At 56.7% G+C, this 19,892-nt stretch overlaps 1 protein-coding gene across 1 annotated transcript; it reads right to left on the reverse strand.

Moving 5' to 3' along the window:
* Window positions 1–1,833: 1,833 nt before the first annotated feature.
* Window positions 1,834–19,008, reverse strand: LOC119109537 (metal cation symporter ZIP14). Its single transcript, XM_037233189.1, has 7 exons — window positions 18,904–19,008; window positions 18,052–18,221; window positions 17,401–17,526; window positions 8,279–8,491; window positions 7,049–7,268; window positions 5,392–5,579; window positions 1,834–5,154 (listed from the first exon to the last, which is right to left on the reverse strand). Exons 2-7 carry the CDS (start codon window positions 18,205–18,207, stop codon window positions 5,002–5,004), a joined length of 1,056 nt encoding a protein of 351 aa, XP_037089084.1. The 5' UTR covers window positions 18,208–18,221; window positions 18,904–19,008; the 3' UTR covers window positions 1,834–5,001.
* Between the last annotated feature and the right edge of the window lie 884 nt (window positions 19,009–19,892).

The following is a 19,892-nucleotide window of genomic DNA, read 5'->3' on the forward strand; positions in this document are numbered from 1 at the left end:
CCCGTGCGGCGTGCAACTTTCATTCCGGTTATTTAAGACAGTCCCTTCCAGATGGCGAAAGGTCAAAACAAGAGTTCAGTCTCATTGACCCGGTTTTGGGTCAACGGGGTGCTCGGGGCGCTCCGTCCGTCACTCCAGAGGGGTGGGGCTCCTGCTGGGTGCCCGACATCCTCCAGTCGGTCTCCCGGGGGGTGGCGCTGACGCAGGCTCGGCGTGCACTTTTGTTATACTGTTTGTTTGTTGTCACATTGTTGCGAGTTATGCCACATTGTGCATACAAGGTAGGCGTATGTGCAATGAATGTAAATCGCGTTTACACCTTTGCGTCCGTTTTTCACACATTTCCGGCATAAAGTTGGTAAAGTCCCAACATGCAACAATTTCCTTCCACAGAGTGAAGTGGGGCCACCCGAGGACATCTTACCTTACCTTACCCTACCATCGTCATCTTACCTAACTTGACGTTACGATCATGCCTGACCTTTTACCTCCAAGCTACGTGTACGACGTTATGACACTGTTACCCTGCAGAATGACTGATGTTGCTTAAAGTTTTTTTTTTCAAAACTGGGCCTGACGTGACGTGGAATGACCCTGCCTAGGTATTGAAACATCTCAGTTATTTTGCCCGTGATGCATCGGCCTTATACTGATTCGACGCCAACTCAAGGATTTAACCCCATGCGATATTTGCAGCCTGAAAACAACGAAGGAACACGCGAGGTCAATGCCGGTAATTTGATTTGACGTAGTCGACGACCCGTTGGACTATTTCAGTTGCTCAGTCGGATTTTTGACTGTCATTTGTTTGAGCACGCCAGCTACATAAAACCGTCCGTCTGTATCACAACAAGCACAAACAATACGGGGAGTTCCAGGCGCAGCTTAAAAAGTGTGAACGGCGGTGGATTGTTTATGAATGACATCAGTACTCGTGCCACACTCGCCCTAGGCGTCGTTCCGCTCACAATGCATTAAATTGACCACTTGGCAGCCATTTCGAGATTGGCTACGATCACATGTTCCACTCAATCGCCGCAGACACAATCAGAGGGTGGGGCCGACCTCCGGCCCACCCCATGCGGGCGCCACTGTATTTCGCCACACACTATCGTGCGCCACTTCTGCGATTTTGCTGACCAAAAGCAGGCAATAAGCCTCACGAGCGTGGAAGCCGAATGTCTCCCGAGGCCGCCGCCGCCTCCCGGGAGCGTTGCGCAGTAGCTTACCGCGGCTTCCGAGCGTCCAAAAATGGCAACCTGTCTCTGATTTGGAGCGCGTGGATGGGAGATCTGTACGAATAATTGCTGGAAGTATCGTATGGTTTACGGGGCGAGGGCCGGTATGAATCCAATGCTAACCGGACACCTGCCGCGCGTCAACTCCAGCTCCTGCCCTGCTGCGCGACGGCGCGCAGACACACTGGATCTATCCACCTGGATTCCCGGGTCATGTGCGAGGGCGGCGGACCGGCTGGGCTGCCCCACGCACCTCCGCCACTGCTCAGTCACGGTCCCCACGTGTTCTGTGCGCACCGCTCACCAGGAACGTCAGCTGGCGCGTTCACAGCCGCGCGAGCGCACGTCCGCGCCCCGACCGAGCGGGCCTTGAGAGCCCGAGCAGAGCAGGAGCGGGTATTCCCGGAACTCCCAGTCACCCTGCAGGAGCAGGTATTCCCGGGGCTCCCAGTCACCCTGCACCAAGTGCTGACAACCTTCAACTGCCATTCGTCATTCACAACCAAGGCACCAACCGAATGCCATTGAGAGCAGGCGACCAACGTCATGTCGGCCGTCGACGCTGCGATAGAACCGCCGGTTCACATACGACCGCTGAACGTGCCAGCCGTTTATTACACACAAACGCTACGGCTTCACTTGCGTCAATACGTAACATCATGTTTCCAGACAAGGCTGAACCACAGGCGGCGCACGACATACGCATTTGATTTACGCAACAATTCTGTCTCATCGCATTGCTTGCGAAAAAGCAATAATCTAGGCAACGATTGCAGAGAGATCCAACCGAAAAACAGCTAACCCGTATATTGTAAGCTGTCAAGCATGAAGCTGCAAACATAACTTGAACGTTTCCACGGAACAAAATATGGCAGAGCAAAGACGGCACTTACAGCATGGGCTCATATGACTCTTACACCATATGACCCTATAGTTCCAAAGGCACATGACGCCTACTGAATAATTATTTCACACAAAAGCGAGCTTGCTCTTGCCTAACTAAAACACCCATAAATGCACAGCAGCAAGGAGTAAAACACGAGCTTACATTAGGCTAAGTGCAATGCTAGCTTACACGTCCACCGATGTCGTTTAGTCCACTGACAACGTGTCGTTATTCGGACCAAGACTGCGCAAGGATTCCGGCCGCTTGGATTTTGTCAGCTTTCAAACTCTACTAAGCTAATTGATGAATACGAATGTTGATAGCAGTAGCTTGAACGGCTGCATCATCATAAAACGTAAGGTTTGGGAGAAATATAATTTCAACGCGTCATCCCTATGCACAAATGCTTTGCCTGCGCATACTGATGTAAGATCAGAACTAAGTCCCAGAGTCAGGTGAACAAAATCGGAGCAACAACCAACCATGGCGAAGAACATGAAACCTGGAAGTCAAGAAGCGGTCCCGTCATCACTGGACTGAAAAAAGGCTTTGGAATCCCCTAGGCACACAGAAATCCGCCATGTTCATGAAAAGTTCGCATCCACCACACAAACGACCCACTCAACTATACAAAACTCATTTCTTTCCGGCCATAACTCAGAGCGCCCTTGCACCGCCCCATGCTGCGTCCTCGGACGAATCCGACGGTCCCACGAGCGGGGCGATCGCGCAGCGGGGGCGGCCGCTCAGACCGCCCTGACGCCTACCCGCCAGGTCTCGCCCAGCGGTGCGTCGGAGCCAACAGCCCGCACGAGGGGGGCGGTGCGGTTCCCAAGGCGGCCGCCCCAGAGCATTGCCACCCGAGCGGTAAAGCCCGCGGAAGACACGCGATATGGTGGCGCAAGGCGGGACACGGTAACATGACGGCAAGGTTGGTCGGTAGGATTCCGGAGTCGCGTCTCGACGCGGTGCGAGACGCCTTCAGGAATGCGGTGATGTGTAAGGTATCGGAACACAACGATCCAATCGCAGGGAGACAAACACGAAATTTGGGACGCAAAACACCAGGAGGATCCCACCACCTTCGCGCCGTAAAAAGAACACGCCTCTGTTGGCTTCGCGACAGATTTGAGCCGCCAGCCGAGTGGCTAAAATACTGCTAGATTGCTCTCAGCGCCTCAGTACGACCAGACAGTCAACAGACAAGACCAGCAGCCCGCAGACATCTCATTCTAAGTCACATCGGTTTAAGGTCAACAGGAGGCATGGAGCTATTCGTTCACGTCGGAGGTCACCCACCGCAGCGCCTGTGGTACAGGCATGCGCCGGAGCACCCGCGGCCGACACTCTTCGCAACATTTCTATCGCAGCTAGTGCACAAAGATCCTAAATGCCCGGCCTGATGTGAGCGCCGAAATGCCCGACAAAGCGAAAAGCAGACCCACGCCGTTGACAATGGCGTCATAGTACCTGATCAGATCGCTGATGGGACACTGACGCGACGGCTGCTGCCCCGTCTGTTGGCCAAACTCTACCCGGGACTCCAGCGCCCCTAACCGTCACAACACGCCAAAAAATGTTCAAACTCACATCAAACATCTAGTAAGAAAATAGTGCGCGAGGACTCGCAGGCGTCTGCTACAGCCGAGCCGCTGCTCACCAGCGGAGATTCCACTAGGAAAGACAGGGCGCCGCTTTCGCCGCAGCCACGAATGCCGCGTATTGTTTTAACTTCACTACGCCCCCGCTTGACGGAGCGGCCAACCCAGCGACGCGCGTTTAAGGACCGTCGGGTCTCCATGATCCGAACGGCCACCATTAGCCACCTACGGAGATCATGTCATGAGCTCAAATGCCTGGCCGGGCTCCGACCAGGCGGCGCGAACAGGCCGCGGACCTCCGCGTTCACCAGGGTCAGAAAGACGGTTCTGGGGTCTCCCCGCGAAACGGGAACGGCCACAGCCGAACCGGTCGCGTCGCACAGGGTAAGTAAACGAGCTTCCGCACCTGAGCTCGGTTGCCAACAGTGGCACGGTGCCGCTCCCTGCGGGCGTCATCTGGGCCGCGCGTCGGCCGAGCGCTGTATGGCGCGGGGATGGCACTTCTCGGCGCATCTTGCCATCCTTCAAATACGCTGTTGCCGGCCCGTCGCGTCGATGAGTTACGCGCCCGGCTGAGTCACGTTTGTACGCGTCCATCCAAACATCTCGCCCACTGTTACGTCCGACAGTGAGAACACGATCGCGACATGTGAACATGAACGTCGCTTTGCACTGCATGACTCTCCTGAGTCGCAAATTTCCTAACAGTGGTAACAGCCGCCGCCCTTTGTCGCCCGCCGGTCAACAGTTACACCCGCCCACCGGAGGACGCGCTCGTGAGCACCGATATGCATGCGTGGCCCGCAAGACCGGGAGGGCTCTGGGGGCGCAGCGTGGCTCTGCGTCTGATCCGGCGACGGGGTCCTGACGCCGGAGCGGGCGAGGGCGCGGCACCGGAACCGACGGCCGAAAGCTCGCGGCCGAGGCCAGTGACTTTCAAATGTTGAAATCTCCTTTGGTGTCGCTCGGCTCCCTTCGATCCTTTGGTGTTGCTTGCCTCCTTTGGCGTTGTCGATCGTATCTAAAAAAAACACGCGCGCGAGATTCCACACGCAACTGAATCCGCCACGCACCTCCGCCACCGTCGCCGGCCAGAACAGGAGCGCCATCTCCCGCCACGGGGCGGCGACGACAGCCATCCTGACGGCAGCCAGCCTCCCCGACAGGCCAGACCACACCCCCGTCGCCGAGACGGCGCCCGGGCCCGTGCCGAGGCGAGGCCGCAAAGGTCGGACCTCCGCCCCCCGCCCACCGACGACCGAGGCGTGGCGCCGGCTCAGTTGAGCGCGAGGCTGTCCTGGAAGTAAGCCAGCGAGAAGAGCGAGAAGCAGCCGACCATGATGCCGATGTTCTGCATGAGCAGCACGCGCAGGCCGGGCAGCACGCCAACGCCGCTGGCCTTCTCGGCAGCTTCGTTCATCTCCGGCACCTGGGTGAGGGTCGTCCGTCAGTGGGCCGGGTCAGGTCAGGGGTGTCAGTACACCAAGCCAAACCAGATGGGTCAGCACACCGCGCCAGGGCGCGATGGAGGCCTTCATGAATTTCCCACACCGATCGAGACACGCGCGGACGGCGCACCGACGGGCTCCAGCGTCGACAGGTCCCACCGAAATCCATCCTCCCCTCACCTCGCCCGCGACCTCAGCGCGACACCGCCGGGGCTCACCATGTCAACCAGCGAGATGTAGAGGAACATGCCGGCGGCCAGGGCGAACACGAAGCTGGTCGACTCGGTGAAGTCTCCGATCAGGATGCCCACCACCAGGCCCAGGTAGCAGGTGCACGCCGACAGGAAGTTGTACACCACGGCTTGGCGGACCGTCATGCCGGCGTCCAGCAGCACAGCGAAGTCGCCTGCCGACCGGAGGGCGGGTCAGCGGCGCCAGCAGAGTCCAGAGGGCGCGGCGGGGCGCGGCTCCGGACTCTAGAGGGCTCGGAGTGACCCGACAGAGTGACGCGGGGTCATAGTGACGCAACAAAGTGCCGCGGGGGTCAGCGTGAAGCGGGGGTCAGAGTGACGCGGCAGAGTGACGCGGGGATCAAAGTGACGCGGGAGTCAGAGTGACGCTGGGGTCAGAGTGACGCGGGGGTCAGAGTCGCGTGGGGGTCAGAGAGACGCGGCGAGTCAGAGAGGCGGGACAGAACAGGGGGCTTGGGGTCAGAGGGGTCAATATCCAACTGCTGGCTTTGTCACGCATTAACCTGTGTGATCCACAATCAAAATACATTGCATGCGGTTGCCATGCATTGTGGTCAAACACAAGGATGCATTGCAATGACTGCACCTGTATTCCGGCAACTTTCACATTTGGCATAACAACTTTGTCATAATTTGTTCTGGTGCCTCAGATGACTCTCGCCAACACTTAAGCAATAACCGCACAAGTGAATGACCAGTAATTAACATGAACATACCCCGAGTTTTCGCAAAAAAAAACGCATCTGAACCGCGCTCCCGACAATGCTCATGATCATGAGCGCACACATGCATGACCAACTATTCAAATACAAATGCTGTAGAATTTCCTGACCGAGTCACTTGCCAACACGCCTTGTCTAGATGTACGTCAACGGACCTGAACTACAGAGACACGTTTTCGGATTACCTCCGTCAGTACTACCCAGATGTAGTCGCCACGTGAAAATACGGCTTTTCGCCATCAAGTATGTTTGCGATAATTTGTTTCCGTCCATAAAAGAAAAAAAACAACAATGATTTGATGCACAAACCATCGACGCGAGCCGTTATCTGCACACGTCAAGTTACGCATGAGGCGCGCACGCACATGGCTAAGGACGGCATGCGCGCGCTATCACGTTGCTTTGCGCACCACAGAAGCTTTTTCACAAGTAACGTGCTTTGAACAACGACGGTGATTGGCCCCTAGCCCTTGCATGACGTATTCATTTCTTATTTTGGGAAGCGTGATGCGCGCCGCACGTTCGACACTTCACCAAAATACCTACCGCCGCTCTCAAGTCCTGTCCTTCCCCAAACACACAAAAAGGCCAAACGAATGTCACGCTCTGTCTGCTTAAAATAAGCAAACGTGCATTCCTGCAGGCAAGCGCATTGTCGAATAGCATGTAACATATTGCTGAAGAACGCTGACCAGCACGTAAATCGTTCATGTTAATTCTTTAAATGCTTCGCATATCAGTCACGGTGCCAGTCCTAACCCGTTCGCGTGCCGGGACAAAACGCTGCCGTTGTTGTGTTGACACTTGTGTTGTGTCGCCCACATACCCGGGCTTTCCTCAAATTCTCAACTGTGGATCAGCAAGCTGACAACCCAGTGCTGCGGGAGAGCCTTCGGACTAACCGAGTTCGTGTGGTAGCTCCTCGCACAGCACCGCCAAGCTGATGCTGATGCCGGTCAGGATGTTCTCGCTGAAGGCGGCGCCAATGCTGAGCCCGTCCAGGAAGTTGTGGAAGCCGTCGCCGAAGATCACCATCCAGGCGACGATGGCGATGGAGGAGAGCGAGCCGTCTCCCCGCTTGAACTGCACCTCGTGGTCGTGGTGGTGCCGGCTGTGCGGCTTCTGCGGACGGCCGGCAGGCGGCGCGTCAGTCACGCCCGGGCCGGGCCGCGCGGCGCCGGCCAGCTCGTCCGCGCACGCAGACGGCTAGGCCGCCGCGCAGACGGCTAGGCCGCCGCGCGGACGTCGCTGGACTGACTGGACAGACGCCGGTGAGGCGACGGAAGCACGCGGCGGAAGAGGAACACGACGCCGTCCCCACACGGGCCAGCCGACGACGCCACAGGGACACATTTGGGAGGTGGAAAGGCAGGGCGGTAAGCGCGCCTGAGTGGTTCATCGCTACGGCCTGGCTTTGAGCAGACTGCGGCGATGGGGCGTTGGGACCGGGCACACACCCCTCCGGACTATATCTCGGAGGGTATACATCAACAAGGATTCGACAAACGTCCTCTTTGTAATGGTATTGGTGACACAACCGATGATCTTCCCACCACTCGAACGAGCAATGTCGCGATTACTTTTCTAAAATTGCCGCACTCACGCCGCGCGGGTAAACAAAGCCGGCGACGACCGCCCGACGAGTCGGCAGCCTGACCCCTAATAAACCACACAGCCCCCTAGCAAACCCACCAACCAGCACCCTCGCCGATCACCGAGAGCACCTCCCGTCCGAATGCACGACCCGCGAGCTCCACCGCCGCCGGCCGGCGCGGCCGCCGCCCACCCGCCGTACCTCCTCCACCTGGCCGAACATGGCGCAGCCGCCACCCACCCGCCGTACCTCCTCCACCTGGCCGAACATGGCGCGGCCGCCGCCCACCCGCCGTACCTCCTCCACCTGGCCGAACATGGCGCGGCCGCCGTCCACCCACCGTACCTCCTCCACCTGGCCAAACATGGCGCGGCCGCCACCCACCCGCCGTACCTCCCTCCACCTGGCCGAACATGGCGCGTCCGCCGCCCACCCACCGTACCTCCTCCACCTGGCCGAACATGGTGCGTCCGCCGCCCACCCACCGTACCTCCTCCACCTGGCCGAACATGGCGCGGCCGCCACCCACCCGCCTTACCTCCTCCACCTGGCCGAACATGGCGCGCACGGGCTCCTGGTGCGAGCGGCGCACGGCCTCGCGGTCGGAGGGCACCTGCAGCGAGCAGCCGGTGGAGCCGAGCGCCAGGCTGGCCGACGAGGCGCTGCTCAGATCGCCCGGCTGCGGCGTCGTCAGCGCATCGTCCGCCGGCGCCGACAGTCGGCGGTCCTCGCCGCGCGCCGCCGCCTGCCGCTGCCGGTCGCCAACACAGGTCAGAGGGCCCCGAGCGGGCGGGCGGGGGGAGGGGTAGGGGGGGGGGCTGGTCACGAGGACGTAAAGAAACGGCGCACGCCCCGGTGGGGAAAAGGCCGCCAGCTGGATTTTTTCATCCATAAAAATATGCTCTCCTCTCGACGCCCCTGCTCTAAGATGGCGCACCTCTCTTCGACTGAGCTGGTATGTCGAGGCGAGTCGAGAACCGCTGCCTCATTTCAGATGACATTTGTGACCTGTGTATGATGTGCGGGATGCAAAAAGCAGAATTGGGCCCATTTGAAGCATGCTCAGAACTTGCACTGAGTTAAAAACCTTAGGAGACCAGGCTTGTGACAACTGGTGCTCAAGAAAGGGGACTATAGTCGTGACGAAATACTAGGCAAGTTTCCATTTCGTACCAGGCAAAACATATTTCGTACCCAAGGCGCAGCAATGCAAGTACGCCGTCCAAATTTGCCAATCCCAAGGGAATTAGCCTGTGACCATATTTGTCGAGCAATACGTGACCACATGGCCGCATCAAGCAGATACACAGAACGCGATGACGACTCTAGGATATACACAAGCACAGCACGGCCTGGGCATCTGGCCACCCAACAAATCATTCGAAGCTGACAAGCCCACAGATTCCAACACACGGCCAATCGTCACATTCACTTGGCTGAATAACCTTCTCCACACATACGCACGCACGCACGTACACATGCACGCATGCGCGCACGCACGCACGCACACACGTACGTACTGCCCCACCGACCAACTTCCTCAGAAAGCTAAGCCTTAATGCAATGTCAACACAAGAAAATAATCGACTCCGAAATTAGATTTGTCCCCCTCCCACCAACACACAAACAAACCATTGAGGCTCCGAAAACCACGCACATTTTGATGAAAAAGAAACAGCAACTGATGCTTCAGACGAAGGTCAAACCACTGCTACATGAAAATAATCGCCCGACCTATCAGTGGGTTGCGTGACCTACCATTTGACAAATCAGTCAGGTCGCGTTTCGCGAAACAAGAACAAATACTTCGACTACAAATTTGCGTGGTAAGTTGTGCATTTTGAATGCCAACAACAACACAACTCCCTCCATTCTTTGAAGACAAAGGAGGCGCTCGAACCTCTGCCAAACATAAAGAGCGTGGGACATTAAAACAAATATTTGTATTCTACGCCCTAGCACGTGGTGCACCTACGGAGTTGCTGAACACATAATCATGCAGGTCTCGTTTGGCTGGGGGTTATTAATTAGGGTTGCGGTTTCCGGGAAAATGCTGTGGTTTGGTCATTAATTTTCACCTTTCCGTCGACCCGCTTGACGAATCGCTGCGAGAACATCCTAAGCTTTTCGGAGCTTCGCCAATGGTTCAGTTAAAAAACGTGGTCACCTGTCAGCGCCATTACTGACACATGGTTCGTTTCAAGCCAATAAAACATCTGAACATCAGAGCAGGCTGCATTAGCGCTAGATTTTTTTCAGAAAAAATTCACTTAACACGTGCTCGGGTGGGGGTCAAATTGGCCCCCCCCCCAGAGGGCTTTTCCAGAATGGTTTCCGAACGGCGCGGCGCAGCCGCGCCAAATTTTGCATAGCTGTAGACAATTGAATAGCGGATCGCATGGCATCAAACATTTAGATGTACCTTGTAAGGTCGCTAACCTATGGCAGGTCTCAGGCCATGGTTTCAGCGGAGGCAATTTCTAGGGAATCCTTCAGTCTAATCCAGCAACGGAGCCATACATCTCTGAGATGCTTTTTTAAGCAACACAACAGTTGTATGAGCATATGACATTGACCTAAGGTCAGGTATGAAGGTCACACCAACCAAGGTCAAAACCAACCTGTTTTGTTACTCGAGGGCTTACTGTATGGGATAGATTCTGATGCTCACTTCGAATTTTTTGATGACAGGAACCGCATCATGCATCATCCATGGACTTCTTGGAGGTCAGGATAGGTCATTGACATAAAATGACCCAGGCGAACATTTTGTTTTAGGAACCTACTGCCTAGCGCAATCCTGGTCGCTTAGCCAAATGCAAAACTCAAAACAATCTTGTATTATTTTGGTCACCTTGACCTTCAAAGGGTTAAAGAAGGTCACTGACCTTAAATGAGCATGTGACCTTTTGCTTAGAAACGGTTATCTAGGTTCTGGGGGCACTTTGGAGACCACACTGGAACTTGACCTTTTTTGACCCCAAGGTCATGACCTAGGAACCTGAAACTTTGACCTAAGTGAGTTTACGTACAGGTCAACACACTCTGTAAATTTGGTATTTCTAGCTTTCTTAGTTCCAGAGTTCTCAGAGGGGTCAAACTAACCCCCACCCGAGCCAAGGGTATCTAGCCGGACACCCGGGCGCGTGTTAAGCATCTTCAACACCGCAGGACCATTTTCATTTTAAAAGGCTGATAACATGCTTGCGAGAGCATCCCTGCAAACAAAAAACATATTGTATTTAAATATTCGGGTACATCGGAGGCTGAAGCTCGGTGGACGGGACCGTGGCTTGGAAAACGGTGAGTTTGGGACGGGATTCACGCTGCTGGCTGCAGTTTCGCGGAAACGCAAGTTTTGTGAACGTTGAATGGACACGGATTTTCATGCGTTAAATAGCCTCATACTGAACCAATGTGAGCGCTGGGAAAACAACTGACGAAATAAAATGCTAGGAAACAACTGCACGCATAGTAGTTGTAAATAGTAGTTGTAAATAGTGGTCATTGTGAAGGTTGGCGACATGCTCTTAGTCCACGTACGAAGATGGACTACATGCTGACCCCAACGGTGTAGTACCATGCCTAGCGCCCAAAACTGGTCGTCACGGCTGAAGTTCATGCTGAATCTCCCGGGACCCGTTATATACATTCCACCAGGAAGTGGCGCCAAAGGGGAAACATTAAAACATACATTATTAGGCACATAAGAAAAGAAGTTTGTGTACCTTGCGTTAAGGGCTGAAATAATGAGATGCAATGGCCCAGGCAGAGCACAGGGGATACGTGCCCCCCAACGGTTTCGAGGGCCCGAAAGACCCTTAGGGAACTACGACTGAGGGCCCATTTGAGGATCTAAAAGGCTGGCCGGAGGTAGCACGGGGCCCTTCTGACCTGAACCGATACAGGGTATATATGACGGCCAGGCACTACCAGTAACGCACAGTTGTCAGCGTTGGTATGGGCCAAAGGCCTACTTCCCAAGCCGCGGCAGATCCGGGGCCCAGCGATTTACACTGGTTTGGACCCCGGTATCCGCCAGGCGTCACAAGGCCTAACGGACAGTCCCGTGTTGGCTAGGTGCCCAAATAGACCCGGAAGTGTTCCATGATGCCCCGTGACGGACTGAAGAGCCGGAAATGTAGCTAAACAAATCCCTGTCCCGTAGGGGCGCAGCATGAAATGGCAATGAAGAGCCTCTTTCGCCGATTGAGGACCCCTGACCCTCAGACGGCCCCCTGACCCTCAGCCGACCCCCCTGACCCTTAGCTGGCCCCCTGACCCTTAGCCGGACCACAGCCTGCCAGAAACCAGCATAAACTACGGGACCGCGCAGCGGTATCCACAGCGTGGCATAGCGATGACGCAAATCGAAGTTCGCAACGATTAGGAGCCAATTTATCAGTTTGCTTTCTGTATCGTCGAGGTTGGAAGCTTTCAGTGCTCATAATCTTACCCTCGCCCTCAGACAATACAGTTGGAAAACGCTCCCGAACATCCCTACCCCGCCATTTGACAATGCAGGCCACGATGCTCGGATGGTCAGTGTTGACTTCATGTGCCATGCTGTGCCCTTCAGGCGACCAACAGCACGATCTCACACTGCATGATATAAGACGACTTTACGCACATGGGTACAGCTTTCACTGGTACCTGTGGCCTGGACGCCAGTGACAGTAGGGAAGCCGGAACATTTTTGTGGTTTGACAATACAAAACGGCCTGAAGGTAGACTGAACTTTGGTAATCTTGGTGTGTGGTCGCACCCCGGTACACCTATAGGGGCCAAGATCTTCCGGGACACTTCTCGTGAGAAGGTAAACCAGTGTACTACAGCATCAGCATGTTTCCAAAGATGCTGTCCAGGCTTCAGTGTGTGGCCAGACGGCTCTCTTCAGCGAATCCCCAATCCGGAACATCCCCTCGATCTGCTGCTCTGCTCAGACGATGTGCTGCTCTGGTCGGTGTGCTTCTCCTCTCAGACGATGTCAGATAGCTTCAGAGCAGTCCAACTGGTCACGGACTTCGCGCATTGCAAATGCCGCTTGAAAACGGAGGCGTTTTTTCTACCTGCATGATGGTCAATTCTGAAGTTCTACGCGCCAAGTGAGATCTGCGCCCAGTGTGTTTACCGAGGTCATGCTGCTTGCTTTGACACCGGCGCCGGACGGGGAAGCCCAAGCCGTCTTCTAGAGCGACGCGGCAGCTCTATACACAAACACCCTCGAGTCCCAGGGGCCACAGCCGCCGTACTCCGGTCTCAACGCCCGCTATGTCCAAATAAACACCCAGTGCAGGCGTGACCTGTCGAACTAGAGCACGACGGGATCGCAGATTCAGTGCCGGCGGTTCGCGACCGGCTGGCCACGGATGTGGAGACGGGTGCTTCACGGGCGGATGCCAGCGCAGCTTAGCGCATGCTTGCGACCACTCCCGGCTTAGAACCTGCCGAAATACAATGGTTTTTTGGTTGCGATCGTCGCGCGTTGCCGGTGGTTACCGCGTATGCCGCGTCCACAGGCAACACCGGTCGTTACATGACCGGCAGTTAGGTGGACACATCGTCCTCGCATGGCCGACGCGCAGCGGCAGTCCGCGAGCGGGCCGTGCGACCCACGCGGCCGCTGAGGCCACACTGTTCCAGCCGCCGTCAGCCGTCACATGTCGCTGGACAAGGCCGAGTCGTCGCCCGAGCCGGGTGCGTTCGAGGTCGGCAGCGCGGCGCCGCCCGCCGTCCCCTGTAGCGCGTCCAGGGGCCTCGTCGGAGGAGGCAACAGGCGCCTGGCACCGCCTCGACAGGAGGAGGTGACTGCTCTGACCGGCACCTAGAGCACTGCGGTGTACTGACCATTGCTGGCACGGGGTGCACTGATGCAAAGGCCGTTTACAGCGCGGGGCACCCCATGGAAACCCGTCCTTACCACCAAACGTCACAAGAGTCGAGACCCGTCGTGGCAAAGCTGCCAGAACGAGCACCCTTCGAGTTCATGGTTGTGTCCGCGACAGTAACAATCCGCGCGTTCGCAGCCACATCAAATGCGACTCTCACTCCGCCCAGGGTTCCCAAAGTCGGAAAAGATGCCGTGCGCCAGCCTCCGAACCTCCGGTTATGCTGCTGTCACCAGCGATGCCGTACGCCGCCAGGGCCAGGTCAGCCAGGGGGAGGTTGCCGGAGCGAGCTTGCCACTGACAGCGGCGTCGGCGCGCCGCGGTGCCCTGTCGGCGGATGTGACGGCGCCCACGAGGCCGCGTCGCACCACTGCGGACGCGCCGTGTCGGCTCGGCCCCAGCTCTCCGGCGGTGCCTCGGAGAGCTCCCGCGGAAGCTCCGACGGCGCAAGCCCCCCCCCCCTCCCCCCCGACCCGGGCCCCACCGGCCGTCCCGGCAGGTCGGTGACATATGCGTGTCGTGGCAGGGGGGCTGGACCAGTTTCCTTTCAAAAGGCCGACAACATGCTAAGGGGTCTCATAAGTGCTCAGTAGATCGAATCGAAATAAGGTCAAAAAGGAAAACGACCAATCCATGACTGACTGCGAACGTTCATTCTTTTGAAGAATCGACAAGTGAAACAAATTACATCAAAGGGTTTTGAGCCTTCCCGCTCGCAATCTCAGAACAGCCTCAGTCGGGGTTGCAGTCTCTGTAAGACGGAATGGCGTTTGGCCAGCTTACGTAACACGAGGCGACGGGAACTGTGCGCGCGAGAATGTGAAATAACGCCCCCGAAAATATTTTCCAATAAACCTGACAATGAAAAAGATTAAACTGTGGCACATCGCTTTTTTACAATTTTGAGGTTGTCCACTTTGTCCACCAGATTTTTGTCCACTTATTACCCGCTGCTTAGTGTTAGCCACAAGACCAATGTCGAGCAGCTCATGGGGACTGCAACGCCGGGCGTATAAATATTTGTTGCGAAGTTTTGGGAGCGTGTGTGAGTTCAAAACTGTGCTACATCATTACCATTCCAGGCCAGCAAGTGTTGGTCATGTTAACACAAATTTCTGGACCCCTTTCGGTCTACAATCTACGTTTACGGGGCACTCAATATTGGCACTCAATATGGATTGTTAGTTTTTGTGAATGCTGTTTGTTTTTTTTTGCGCTATCTACCACCAGTCTGCCCGGAGCCTCGCGATCTTTGTCCTTAAAGACCCCCTGGAGAATGCGTTCAGAAAAAATCCTTTATGCGGAAAACCGCAACAAAACGGCACGCGCATAGCACTACGCACGCACCCAGCTCGGTGGTGTGTCGCGGTTTGCGATTCCTATGCACTGGGCTTGAGAGCTTGTGCGGCGAATATATTTTGGGCCTGTTGTGGAAGAGCTGCGAAGCTTACAATGACGATGCTGCTAAAAAAGCCCCCAATACCGTAGCACATATATGCACAAAAAAAAACAAAAAAACGGCGTGCTGTGCAAGCTCATTGCACACACTGCCAAAACTACGCATGTCGGACTTATCAACCGTGTGCCACTATCAGAGAACCATCTAGTGCAATTGTATTAATTTCCACCAATCATTTTTGAGGCAGAGAGCACGCCCGCTTGTTCATTTATGATTACGTTTGTGGAATTACAAGAAGCGATACCAAAGGCGTACTTATTCCGTGGCTGCGTAAGGTCAGATGGACTTAAGAAGTGCAGTGGCGTAATATCTACCACGATGCTTATCTTTGGGACAATAAAGTACGTAGCTTCGCACAGACAGTCACAGTGGTTCTTCAGGCCACTCTCTTTCCAACGTTAACTCCTTATAAAGGAAGAAATCGTGCGCGATTGCTAGCTTAGCGACATTTCATCGTTTTGCGGCAACGCTCATCACACCTGTATCAGATAAGGTTATAACCTAAACACCGAAATTCGATTTCAGCTGAGCGCATGACAACCGCACTAAAGCGACGCTCGTGCCATGGAACTCTCACGGTCTGCCAACATATCGCAGAAACAAATGGCATCTTACCATCGTCTGTACGACTTCTAGAGCGCTTGGTATATATACTTCCTGTCACTGCTAACTTGCACGATCACTGTCACACTGACATCGGCAGCACTGACTTCAAACCAACTGTACTGTCCCGACAGTGCGGCTGTCGACGCGTCGGCATCTTCTCGTAGACTGATCGGCCTGATTAATTCAAAGACACCTGCGCGGTGGCCTAATGCTGCCTCCCCGCTACTTAACGCAGCCGGGAACTTTGATGAAACAAACCGTCATTGTGGGCCCCTTCATACTCCGCGCCACATCCGGGAACTTCAGCGAGCCCAGTATGGCAGGTGTGGGCAGGGACTGCCATGATCCCCGAGACGAAACACATCCGATAGGGGAAATATTTCGACGCGTAGGGGAACCAGACACGGTCAGGGGCCTCAAACTGCTACCGTCCAAACACCATCAGGGACTGGGATAGTCATGAGCCCAACATGATCAGGAGCCCACAACACTGCTATAAAAATGTATATAAAAAAGTTCAGCGACAATGCTGTAGGATGCGACTCCGACCACCGTTACCAGGAGCCTGGCACAGCCAAAAGCCCAGACATGTACAGGGGCGCGGAACAGCCAGGGGCCCGGCACATCCACGAATGCAGCGTGACCAGGCGCTCTGAAACAACCAAGCATTAACGGCCAGAAACCCCGTCAGGTTAAGAGGTCAGCACAGTCAGGAGTTCCGACGCAGTCATGCCCCATCACGGTCAGGACCCCACATGGTCACGGACCCTGTCACAGCCATAGACCCCCCACATGATCCGGGTCCCGAAACAGCGAAGGGCCCGACTTAATCAGGACATGGCCAGGGGCCTCTGGCACGGCCAGGGGCATGACAATTACGATCCAGGCGCTATCAGGGGCTATAGCACATTGAGGGCTACGGCAAAATCACGGGCCTCATATCGTCATATATCTAGGCATGGCTAAGACTTTTTACATCACCATCGACGTCTACGGGAACATCCGTACAGCTAAGAGCATTGCCGCAGGTCGGGGGCCCGACTTCATCCAGGGTCTCGACCTGCCAGGTGTCCGACACCACAACCCTGACGTCACTTTCGAATTGTAACTGTGACAGGGATGCACTAATGACACCGATGCACTAGGTGGAATATCCGCTGTTTGACGTCGGCACACTCTCAGCTGACGAGTATTTGGGTTTGTGCCACTCCTGGTATGTAAGCACGTTCAACATCCGGGAACTTTCCGAACCAGAATGGGCTCCGCCCACTACCATACTCCGAGTATGCATACTGCAAATGCAATAGTGGCGGGATGTAGGCACTTAAAAATCATGTGCCTGCATAACTAATCGGTCGGCGCTCGAGCATACGTTGCCGAAGAACCAGTTTGTGGGGATACGGCATGTCCCCACAAACCAAAATGTCCCCACATCCCAGGTGTAGTACATTTTCATGTGCCGGTAAGCCAAGTATTAGCACACGCACGTACGCACGCACGCACGCACGCACGCACACACACACACACACACACACACACACACACACACACACACACACACACACACACACACACACACACACACACGCACGCACGCACGCACGCACGCACGCACGCACGCACGCACGCACGCACGCACGCACGCACGCACGCACGCACGCACGCACGCACGCACGCACACAAACTACAGCAGCCGAACTCAGCTACCTTCTTGTAGTCCAGCGAGATCTTCATCAGACGCTCCAGCATGAAGAAGAACCAGGCGCCCGCGAGGGTGAAGAGCGACGTACTCAGGTAGCCGTGGCCGCCTCCGTCCACCACCAGACTAAACGCCTGTGTCGGCGCACGGGTCACGGGTCACGGTTACGATCACGATCACGGTCATGGTCACGGTCACGGTCACGGTCACGGCCACTGGTCACGGTCACAGTCACGGGTCACGGCGAGCGGTCACATGTCCCGCGACATGACCGTGGCTGCGAGCCGAAACCGTGTTCGAGGATCGAGCGGTCCGAGGGGGACCGACCAACGGCCTGTGACATCACGTGGAAGAGCCACTGCTCTGCGGCACCAGATGGTGGAACGATCAATGACTTGGGACACAGGGCGGACGGGTCACCGGCCTAGAACAGGAGATGTGGAAAGGCGCGAGGCGGAAGGAAGGACAACTGGTCTACAACAGGAGATAAAAGGAGCGCTGACCCGCACCACGAGGTAGAAGAGCCACCGTATTGGAAGAATAGATGGTAGGGCACGAGGTACTGAGGACACACGAGGGTACAAAAGTACAGGGTGCAGGGCACAGGAGGTACGGGGACGCAGCACTGCCCTTCAGCGCGAGGCGGCCGGGCCACTGACCTGCGGAATCAGGTGGAAGAGCGCGCTGGAGGCGAGCGAGCCAACGGCCAGTCCGATCAGGCCCGGCATCAGCCGCTCGAAGCAGGCGCGCCCCAGCAGCGGCAGTAGCAGCACGGCGAATATCGACGACAGGCTGATCAGCGTGACGAACAGCATGCCGTACCCCCAGACTGGAGAGGCGGGCACACACAGTTCAGGGTCACCGGGTGGCGGGCATCTGAGGCCGACACATAGGCGACCGAAAGCGGACAAAGAATCACGCGCGCTTGTTGTAAACGGGCAAACAAGGGACTATCCGCCAACTGTTCATGCTGCTCTGCGAAGGTCTACGCGAAATGCTCAGCCAGAGCCAAGCGCACACAGCGGGGTGAAGGGTGGGGGTGGGAGTGGGGGGGGGGGGGGGGCAAGCATCTGACGGTCCCTTTGGGTGGACCCTGGGGTGACCGCCACGACATTTCGTCCACACTTGAGTACAGTTCCCGCTCTGGATCCAATCCCCACCGCCAGCAAGCTTGGGACCGAGCCTCACAGCCTGTCATCCAACCCCCGCTCTGGTAAGCTTGGGACCGAGCCTCACAACCTGTCATCCAACCCCCGCCCCTGGCAAGCTTGGGACGGAGCCTCACAGCCTGTCATCCAACCCCCGCCCCTGGCAAGATTGGGACCGAGCCTCACAGCCTGTCATCCAACCCCCGCTCCCTGGGACTGAGCCTCACAACTTGTCACCGGAAATCACAGCTACAATCGCTGATCTGGACCTGACCCTGCTCCTGTACCCGCCCTCGGACCCGTGTGCCACCCTCGGTCGCACTGACTCACGACTCCCAGTCCGAGTCTGAGTCTAAGTCTCACCCTCCTCGGGCCGGGGTTTGCCACGGTCCGTCTTGCCGGCGCGCTGCGTCAGCCGCTGCAGACAGCCGGCCGACTGGCTCTGCTCCAGCAGGGCCGGGCACAGCTCGCGCACCGCCGACGGGCCGTCCACCGGCGCCGCCGACAGCAGGCCGGCGGCCGACACGCACTGCAGCTGGATCGGCAGGCAGGGCGTCAGGCTGGTCACGCGCCTACCATGGCAGAGACGGCGTGGGGTGCTCTGCTCGTGCGCACGAAACGGGGTCCCACCAGACGGCATGCAGCGTGGGCGGACATCGCGAACGCAGAGAAGTGGGAGTCCGACGCGGACGGTCCATGCGACGCGTCTGTGTCACGCAGCGTGGACAGGAAGACGAGCAGCACGTGCGTACAGTACCGGGAAAACTCAGCACGGTAAGACACGAGCTGGGAGGCGTCGGACGGGGCGCCGCACGGGAACTTCACGCCGGACGACACCACAATGGGATGTTAACAGACTGAGTGACAGCGCAGGCAGGCAATGTACCGCACGGGCGTCATGTAGCAGGCATCACAGGACAGACGAGTGTGGTGCCATCTGACAGGGCACATCCGCGGGGGGCGCCGAGGCACGCGGCATCACAGGACACGGCGCGGATAGACACCGTGAGACGCTGTAGGATAGCAGCGTTAAAGGACACCAGATAACCAAAATGAACCCTGGGATGAGCCAAGGGGCTCGCCGCGATCAGCATGAATGGTTATCAACCAGTGTAAACACTGACCCATGGTTAGCGGGTGCAGCGATAAGCAGCACTAACAAACCAGCGGCACCACGCCAGAGAAAACCGCTCCTCCACGGCGCCCCGGCACGTTCTGCGCCGCGCGAGCCTCCCGCTGGAGCCGCGCCTGCTCCCTGTGCCGCAGCCCCCGCCCCCTCCCCGTGGACGAGCCACACCCACCTGCTGCGCGTCGCGGCAGGCGTCGCCGTGGCAGGTGTGGACGGGGGGCGC

The sequence above is a fragment of the Pollicipes pollicipes genome, unplaced genomic scaffold, assembly GCF_011947565.3.
Source record: "Pollicipes pollicipes isolate AB1234 unplaced genomic scaffold, Ppol_2.1 Scaffold_7231;HRSCAF=8579_pilon_pilon_pilon, whole genome shotgun sequence".
Classification (NCBI taxonomy): domain Eukaryota; kingdom Metazoa; phylum Arthropoda; class Thecostraca; order Pollicipedomorpha; family Pollicipedidae; genus Pollicipes; species Pollicipes pollicipes.